At 44.0% G+C, this 9,794-nt stretch overlaps 1 protein-coding gene across 4 annotated transcripts in view; it reads left to right on the forward strand.

Annotated features, from left to right (window-relative positions):
- The window catches only part of ENTPD4 (ectonucleoside triphosphate diphosphohydrolase 4), a 41,294-nt gene that overhangs the window by 26,840 nt on the left and 4,660 nt on the right, over window positions 1–9,794 (forward strand). For 3 of the 4 annotated variants that reach the window (XM_059926868.1, XM_059926869.1, XM_059926870.1), the window contains exons 7-12: window positions 457–516; window positions 799–953; window positions 2,569–2,735; window positions 6,035–6,359; window positions 8,017–8,102; window positions 9,018–9,179. In XM_059926868.1, coding sequence (XP_059782851.1) covers window positions 457–516; window positions 799–953; window positions 2,569–2,735; window positions 6,035–6,359; window positions 8,017–8,102; window positions 9,018–9,179 — 955 coding nt within the window. The remainder of the gene's footprint in view (window positions 1–456; window positions 517–798; window positions 954–2,568; window positions 2,736–6,034; window positions 6,360–8,016; window positions 8,103–9,017; window positions 9,180–9,794) is intronic. The other variant, XM_059926871.1, reaches the window with a different exon arrangement.

Below are 9,794 nucleotides of genomic sequence, written 5' to 3' on the forward strand. Positions count from 1 at the left end.
TCTGTACCAGCTTAAATCAAGACAGTAATGAAAATGGGTGAAGATCTGATGTAGAAAATGTTGTAAAAAGAGAATCAGACTTGGGAACTGGGTGAAAGTGTGAGATAAAAGAATGGAAGGGTGAGAGTTCACTTGTCTTTAAAACCTTGTACTTGATAGGTTTAACCTCATAAAAAGTGAAAACTCCGGTATTTCAAAACAACCTATAAATTTCAAAGGAACAGGAGTGCCTAGGGAATTATATTTTCAACCCACGCAAATGGTATGAAACTACAAAATTAAAAGCTGAGAGTTCTTGGAAAACCACTAGGAAAAGGTAATACATCAATAGAAATGTAGTTTTTCAGATAATGTTTTCACAGCTTATCAGGAAATGAAGTAAATGTTTGCACTGACTGCAATGACTGGGATTATATAGAATATTTTAAAACTTTACTCTTCTTACAACGTCTCTAGGTGTGTATGCTTGGATCGGCATTAATTTTGTCCTTGGACGATTCGAGCACATTGAAGATGGTAAGTATCGTGTTTCCAACAGATGTATCTAAGTGGAAATTATGGCTTTTCCTATTTCATGCAAAGCATAAAAAAGGAACTGAGTGTTGTGACACAGCTGGGTGTGTAGGAGCAGAGTGGGAGGTGCTGCTGTGTCACACAGTAAACTTGATCTTAGTGGGGAGGAGCAAGCTGGGTCTGCCTAGACAGCCTTGAACCCACCATCAAAGCAGGGTGACTCTTCACAAGATCCTGCTTCTCTGCATTTGTTCCATTCCAGTGGCTGTTTCTTGTTCTTTCCAGATGATGAGGCAGTTGTGGAAGTTAACATCCCTGGTAGCGAAAGCAGCAAAGCCATTCTCCGTAAAAGAACAGCTGGTATTCTCGACATGGGAGGCGTCTCAACCCAGATAGCATACGAAGTCCCCAAAACTGTAAGCTTTGCCTCCTCACAGCAGGTTATTATCTGTACAAATTTCCTTCTGTTTGGTTTGATTTTCATTTAACATGTCTCCATCCATTTTTGTTTTGTTTTCTGAGTCTGAACGCGTCTTTACTGTGCTTGCTGAGGGTACCACCTTCTCAGCCCAGGAGAAAGGAGACAGGAGGAAACCAAGGCAAACCTCCACTAAGCCGTTTGTGTTTGTTCATTGAAGTCAGCTGGTTTGTTTTCTGAACTTACCTAGAATTTTCCTTTGGTGTATATGTCAGCCACACACTTGAGTTTTTGTTTCTGTTTCCGGTCACTTCTTTTCTCAACAGGTATTGTAAAACTCAATATAATAGTATCAGATTTCTTAAGTTATAATTGGGAGAAATACTCTTGTGTGTGGCTCGGACAGCTTTTGATTTTTCTGGAAAGGATAGAGGTTTGTATCCACTGCTTCCACGTTTCTGAACTCATGGTTTACTCTGTCATTTCTGCACATCCCCTCGGTACTGTAGTTGCCCAGTAGACTGGGTGGCCTTCTGTAGAGGGTGTCCAGATGCATTCCTGAATTGCTCTGTGTCTTTATTACTGTTTCCATTCAGCTCTAGATTAATACCTAGCGGAGTGAGTGGTTAGAAAAGAGTGGAGCTGGACAAGCCCGAGCTGCATCGTCACCCTGCCCTCACTAGTTCTGGGACCTTATGCAAGTCACTTAGCTTTTTTGAGCAAGCCTCTTCAGCTATAAGTGTGACTGCAAGTGCCTCCAACAGAGGGTTAGCATAAGGCTGATTGAGGTAGTGCGTATAGTATATCTAATGGCCTGCTGGGCACCTCGTGTCAGCTCAGTAAACATTATTGAAGTATTTATTAAGCTCCTTAGACAATGCTTTGTAAATTCGAGTATTACAATTTGTGTTTCCTGCTTCCCATCCAGACATGCCTCTAGAAACTATTACACTCTTTGTACAAAGTCATGTTTTCCCCTCAAATAAAGTAAGAAACTCATAGAAAAGTAAGTTTGGAAAAAAAATACTGAAAAATCAGGAATAAAAATTTCCCATGGATGCATCATCCAAAAAAATGATTGTTAGCATTTTGGCATATTTCTTTTCATTCTTTTTTATCTGTTTATAGTGTTTAAAAATATGGTTGTTATAATCTTCCTGTTTGTACAGTTTTTGTCCTTTATTTAGCAGTGCATAAGCATATTCCTCCATAAACTTTATTACCATTATTAACTAACCCCTACTTGGAATTGTATGTATAGATGACATCCAGTTTTTTCTGTCACAGAATTGCAAAGGACATCTTTGTGTATAGAGACTTTTCAATGTTTAGGATTATTTTCAAAGCACAGGATTCCATAAGTAGATTTACTAGATCAGAGGATATGAAACCACATTGCTAACGTCCCTTTTCAAAAAGTCATATCAGTATCACAAATGTGCAGCCCATCTGAAATTTCGTAAGTCAGGATTGTCGTATTGAATTAGGAGGGAGGCTTAGAAGGACCCTTGGGAAATGCAGATGCAGAAATTTTTGCTCCTTTTTGATGAAAATTTTTGTAGATCCCTCTTTTTAACAGGAGGTAATTGTTTTTGTATTGCTTAAAATACTAAAGTTTGTGATCCTTACGTCTGTAGGAAGAAGTAGCTAAGAACTTATTGGCCGAATTTAACTTGGGATGTGACGTTCACCAAACTGAGCACGTGTACCGTGTCTACGTGGCCACGTTTCTTGGGTTTGGTGGTAATGCTGCTCGACAGAGATACGAGGACAGAATATTTGCCAGCACAGTTCAAAAGAACAGGTAAAGCACCTTCCATCACTCGGCCGTCGCTTTGAAACCACGGTTTGTCCTCACAGAGGGACGTATCCAGGCCAAGCAGGGAGACCTCAGTCAGCAGAAGCATATCAGCACGGTTAGCTGTTTATTGCCCCGCCCGCTGAGCTGAAGAAGAAATGAAAGGGCAGCAGGGTCCTGCCTTTGGCCGCAAGCTCACCAGCCTCCAAAGAAGGCTCCTTCTCTCAGACCCATGGCTCCCCTGCTGGATTAGAGGTTTCACTTTCAGGATATTAAAATACTTTTGAACCCTGGGTGATGCTATTCCAGATTGCAAAGTCCTGCGGAAACTCAGCACCTGGGCCACTCAGATGTCCTGGAGGCCCCCAGGAAGCGCTGATAGCATTGAGTTACGGGATGTCCTGGCGGTGTCGTGGGAAACCAGCCTGGCAGTTATTTAGTGAATAAGACCATAGTGAAGGAAGTTATTCATGAGAAAGAAATGATCTAGAAGTCAAAGTTAGTGATTTTAAACCTCTTTAGCAGTGAAACTTTTAAAAAATGAGTTCATGAAGAATTCTGGTATAGAAAATATGCAAAAACACTTTAACAGTTTAAATTTATTTTATAAGTTTAAGTGTATACCAGTTATTTATTTGAAATTAGTCCATAAGAACAGAAAAGCCATATGGATGAATAAAAAATCTGAAATCTGGGGTTCTGTAAAATGTTATTAATTACTGTGCTTTGTTTTATTTTGTTTTGTTTTTGACTGCGCTGGGTCTTTGTTGCTGCACGTGGGCTTTCTCTAGTTGCAGTGAGCGGGGGCTACTCTTCATTGCGGTGCATGGTCTTCTCATTGCGGTGACTTCTCTTGCTTCAGAGCACGGGCTCTAGGCGCGCGGGCTCCGTAGTTGTGGCTCGCAGGCTCCAGAGCGCAGGCTCAGCAGTTGTGGCTCACGGGCCCAGTTGCTCTGCAGCACGTGGGATCCTCCCGGACCAGGGCTGGAACCCGCGTCCCCTGCGTTGGCAGGCGGGCTCCCAACCACTGCGCCACCAGGGAAGCCCCTTTGTTTTGTTTTGACGAAACAATTTTGAGGAGAAAAATCCTGATTCATAGAAATAAATGATAGTGTATTTCCTGGATCCATTTTAATCTTTTTTGTTGTTGAGGTATAGTTGATGTACAATATTATATAAGTTGCAGGTGTACAACATAGTGATTCACAGTTTTTAAAGGTTATATTCCATTTATAGTTATTATAAAATAATGGCTACAATTTAATCTTAATAAACCTGTGGAGGCCTGAACTTTAAGAAAGGCCAAGTCAGAGCCATTCAATACCTCATTTTCCAGAAACTCACACGTGTGAATAGGAGAAGCAATAAAAACTTGTTCTTTGTCTGCTCCAGACGTTAACTCAATAGCGTTAGTTAAGAGAGATTAACTAGTCCCCGTTTCTTTTTAAAAATAGTATGTTATATAGCACACTTTAGTATAATTATTTTTAGTAATAGTCTTAAAATAGAAATATTTTATAAGTGATGTTTAAATTAGAAGTTTGGAGAAACAACTTCTTCTGCAACCCTAATTTTTACTAATTGGTTTTAATGTCAAGAAGGTTATATAATGGACATTGCAGTGGTACTTTTTTTTTTTTTTTAATATTTATTTATTTATTTATTTATTTATTTATGGCTGTGTTGGGTCTTCGTTTCTTTGCCAGGGCTTTCTCTAGTTGTGGCAAGCGGGGGCCACTCTTCATCGCGGTGCGCGGGCCTCTCACTATCGTGGCCTCTCTTGTTGCGGAGCACAGGCTCCAGATGCGCAGGTTCAGTAATTGTGGCTCACGGGCCTAGTTGCTCCACGGCATGTGGGATCTTCCCAGACCAGGGCTCGAACCCACGTCCCCTGCATTGGCAGGCGGATTCTCAACCACTGCGCCACCAGGGAAGCCCTGCAGTGGTACTTTTTAATTTAGATGTAGAGCAACTAAAAACTGTAACATGAAGTATACATTTGACTTATCTTGGACTTTTATAATAATTATAAATGTTAGTCATCACTTTTTACATATGTCATGAATTGAGCCTTGAAATGCATATTTATCCCTTTGCCATTAGTAATGATGATTGATTTTTTTAAATTATTTAAACATTTTCAGTGCATTTTGAGTTGCCCTGATCTTAGGAATAAACAACTTGTCAGTTGAGTGGCAGGTAAAAACTTGACTCAATGTCAGTGACTGAATATCAAATTCAGGCGCCTTCCTAATGGTTAAACACCTTTTAGGCCCATGGGATTTCCTGGTATCAAACAGTAACATAACTCCAGCTGTTGTATGCTCTTTTCTACTTCTCAGTTGCTTAATGGTGAGGACACGTAGTAGGATGACAGATCTGGACGTTTCATCGGCAGGTAGTAAGCATAGGGCATTTCAGTGAACAAGTTAAGATTTCTACAGGACTTCTCAGAGCCTGTAGTACAATAGAAACTGTTATTTGCTGCAGTTGGGATCAATAGTTGGTTAACTTAAAAATTCAGTTAAAACAGAGAATCATAAAAATAGAATCAACCCCAAGCCTTTTGTTTTAACTTACGTATTCATTTGCGAATCTCTTGCTCTGGACTAAAGGCTTTTCTTACGCTATTTCTTAGGCTATTTCTCTGGCAGGCACTGTACCCACTCATCTTGATGTCATTTTGGCTTTCTTTAAAGGATACCAAGGCCTTAAAGACATCTGTGAAACAATTTGATACCAATTTCGTCTAGATTTTTATTAATTTTTCCCAACTTTTTTTTTCTTTTACTCTTGCTAACACCTAATTTGACACTGGTTTTCTAGCGATCTGCCTTTATCATATTTTTCTAAGCCATCTAACCTTAGCTTTAACTGGACCAGTGACTTCTTTTCACAGTCGCATTTCATCTGTATATAATAAAAATCACCAGCACTAGTGGCAGAAACGGGGCTGGGGACAACACAGTGGGTGGCGTTGGGCTGCAGTGAGAAGGAGACCGGCAGGTGCTTATTAACCGTGGACCCTCAGCAGCCATGGGCACCGGGCTGTGTCACAGGGCGCGGAAAGCGCCAGTAATCTGACCAAGTCATAGTTTCACTGGACCCCGTTCAGCCGTCTGCTGTACGCATGTGTGTATCATGAATCTCCAGGAGGGGCTTGAGTCCGTGTTTTCCCAACTTAATTTTTCCGGAACCCTTTTGTGTTCCATAGGGCAGAGTTTGAGAAACACTGACTTGCAGCCACTTTCTTCTTCACACAGTTTTCTGTTGGTCTCATGACGAAGTTTCTCTTTGTCCTGTAGGCTCCTGGGGAAACAGACTGGGCTGACTCCTGATACTCCGTACCTGGACCCCTGCCTACCCCTGGACATTAAAGATGAAATCCAGCAGAATGGACAGACACTGTACCTGCGGGGGATGGGAGACTTTGACCTGTGCCGAGAGACCATCCAGCCTTTCATGAACAAAACGAACGAGACGCAGACCTCCCTCAATGGGGTCTACCAGCCCCCGATTCACTTCCAGAACAGTGAATTCTACGGCTTTTCTGAATTCTACTACTGCACTGAGGATGTGCTACGGATGGGGGGAGACTACAGCGCTGCCGCGTTTACGAGAGCTGCGAAGGTAACCACCCAGGAAGCCAGGGTAGATGGCGACGGGCCCAAGTCCAGAGCAGGGCAAGGGGGGAGGGCGAAGGCTGTTTGCGGCACCTGGGCAACCCTGCTCCCTTGGTTGGGCCAGAGGAATAGTCACAGCAGAAGCAGAAAGTCCCCTGTGAGACTGCACTGGCCATCAGTGGCTCCCAGATGACAGTCTTTTATGTGTAAGAGTGTAATTCTGATCTGACAGTTCCTCGCAGCTTCCGACCCTTTGTTTTCAGGACGCCTTTTCTCTTGTTCTCCCTGCCTTCCTGACACTTTCCTAGGCTCTCAGCCTTGGTGATCCCGGACTTCCTCCCTTGGTCCTGTGACCTTCAGGTTCTTGGATGGTCTCATCCGTGTTCGTGGTTTGCTGCTGCCTCTCAGGAGGAGGCTCTGCATCTGCCTGCCCAGCGCCTGCTAGATTTCACGACTCCAGACAACTGCCCTTTCTCCCCGTTCTGTTCTGCTATGGTGTCTCGGTCATGGCATCACTAAACCTCCCCCAAACCCAGGAGTTACAGACTTCTCCCTGTCACTCATCCATCCCTCGCTGTACACCCCATAATAGCAGTCATCAAGCGTGTTATTGTATGTCATGAATTTTCCCAGAGCCCTGCCCTCCCTGCTTTCTGTCCTACCCTCTCTGCCGCAGTGCTGGCCTCTCCCTGTCGCCTGCACTATGCAGGAGCCTCCCAGTGGTCCTCCTGCGTCTGGTCCCCCTTCTGGAGTTCATCCTCCGCACCACTCCCAGGTGTTCTGTCTGAAACCCAAGTGCAGCCACCTGCTCTCCTACTGCAAGTCTTCAGTGGCTTTCTCTTGCTTCCAGGATGAATTTCAAACACCTTAGTGTGTCCTTCCCACCCTGTAGCCTCATCTCCCCACCTAGCACTTGATACTCTAATCGTATCAGACAGCTGTTCGTTTCCCTCCCATCCTGTCTTCGTCCGTCGTGTTTCCTCTGCCTGACATGCATCCCCACCCTCTCACCCCAGGCTGAGTGCCATTCTCTGTATCCCCTGTTGTGAGTTTCACTGCCTCTGTGAGCCTCAGTTTCTTCATCCTTTAAATAGAGGTTGGAATAGCAGCTATGTCAAGGAGTTGTTTGAAGCATTACATTTAGAAAAAGTGCCAACACAGGGTTCAGTAAGTGTTAGCTGTTAACATAAACATTACAAATAACTTCAGGAAAAGGTGGCACCTCTTTCCCTTCTCTTAAAGACAAAGCCTTTCGTAATCATCTTTGTGTTCCCAGAACCTTGCACCGTATAGCCACAGACATAGGTTTTCAGTCTGAACTGGCTGAAGGACCGCTTCTCTTTTCTAAAAGTCTGTGCCTGTCACATGCAGTCATGCGGGGGAGAAACTTAGCGGCTTTGAAGAGGTCGGTTGTGGGCAGTGAGATTCTCTTTAACGATAACTTTGGCTGAATTTTAAGACAAAGAACAAGCATTGTCTCAGCTCATCAGTAAGCATTCACAGAGTGTTTGTGTGTCTCGTCCTCATGGGACACAGACACAAGCTTGTGTTTCCTAATTGGAAGGATATGTTTGTTATGAATATGAATTTGGTAAAAACTTTTAAAATGAAAAAAATTTAATAAACCTTTCCTAGTGATTTATTTGGGGTGAAATTTCTTTCAGGATTATTGCGCAACAAAGTGGTCGATCTTGCGGGAACGCTTTGACCGAGGACTGTATGCTTCTCACGCCGACCTCCACAGGCTCAAGTAAGTCGTAGACAGCTGAGCCCAGGGTGTGTTGAAGAAAGTGTGTGTCCAGTCTTGGCCATACCATGGCCCCAGTCTACCTTTTCGTCCTCATCAGTCCCTACTCCTCCTCATCTCCTCCAGGCTCCTTTCAGATGGACGGCAAATACTCGTGCTCAAACGTATCTTGCAGTTTTGGGCTCAGTTTTGCTCTTCCTTCCACCTGGAATTCCCCTGTGCACCCTCTCCTCGTTGACGTCCTGCCCAGACATCAGAGGTCAGATGCTGTCCCTTCCGAGTCTTCCTCTGTGCACTTAGCTAGGCTCCATCCCTCTCTGCGAGTCTCCAGAGCACTCGTTATGTCCCTCTTGCGGCGTTTATCATATTCTGTTTTTATAGTTATCTGTAGCTTTTTAAAAATCCTCTTTCATTATAAGTCATTTAAGCACATTGGCTATCTCGTTATTTATTATGATGTCTCATTACTTGCTTAACCCAGTGCTTTGCAAAAAGCAACCCTCTGATAAATATTTAGAATCATAGATTATGAGAGCTGAAAAGGACCCGCCTATCTTGTCATTTTATAATAAAGAAACTGAGGTCCGGAGAAGGTGGAACTTGCTCAGTATTTATTCAGAACTGAATTGAGTAAGTGATGGAAGGCCTGAGGGGAAAAATCTCCCGCGGCCACGTATTAACTGACACGGAGGCCAAGCTTCATGAGCAAATTGATTTTAACAGGTGAATGGTGTGGGACAGAGGGCGTAAAGCAAGCACATCAGCTGGAGATGCGTACGGATGGTTTCGCCCTCGGAGCACAGGCCTCATGAAGCCTGTGCACCCCCATTGTTCACAGAGGGCAAGGCCGACTCCGCGAACGTGCCTTTGGACCCACCCAGTGACTCAGTCCCACTCACACGTTTGTGCTGTTTGTAGGTATCAGTGCTTCAAATCCGCCTGGATGTTTGAGGTGTTCCACAGGGGCTTCTCGTTTCCCGTCAGCTACAGAAATTTAAAGACAGCTTTGCAAGTTTACGACAAGGAGGTTCAGTGGACCCTCGGAGCAATCCTCTACAGGACCCGCTTTTTACCCTTAAGGTATGGCTGGGCATTTGGTAACGAGAGCCCAACAGGAGATGCTTCCCTGCGCCCGAGGCATGGTGGGCGGTGGCAGTGGGTGTTTGGGGCGCTGTTAGCGCTGGCCGTGGGCAGAGTGGGAGAGTCGGGGAGGTCTGACTTGGTCTCCCCACCGAAGCCTCCTCCCTTCCCAGCCCACCATCCCAGCAGAGGCGTCACAGAAGTGCTTATTCTCAGCTGCCTGTTCCCTAGCCCCTGCACAGAAGGGTCCATTCCAGGGCCCTTAACCTTTATGGCCTTGGACCCCTTCTCAAAATCTTGTTTTTAATGCATAATATAAACACATAGGCTATAGAGGAAACCATTGTATTGCAGTACATTTATCAAAATATTACAGAAGACAAATTTGTGATATAGTGATACACGTTCTTCTTTATTAGCACCTTAACTAGCAAGACCTGGCAGCAGAATTCGTACTTCCTGTAAGTTCAGTGTAATGATGCCTGTTGATGATATTTTGAGGCATCTGCAAAACACCACAATGTGACGTAAAAGATCTGTGAGTTTCACTAGGAGCAGAGTCACTAGTTCTGCTGATACTATAGTAGCAATAGTTTTTTTGTCTGCATTCACGTT

The sequence above is a fragment of the Balaenoptera ricei genome, chromosome 6, assembly GCF_028023285.1.
Source record: "Balaenoptera ricei isolate mBalRic1 chromosome 6, mBalRic1.hap2, whole genome shotgun sequence".
Lineage (NCBI taxonomy): Eukaryota > Metazoa > Chordata > Mammalia > Artiodactyla > Balaenopteridae > Balaenoptera > Balaenoptera ricei.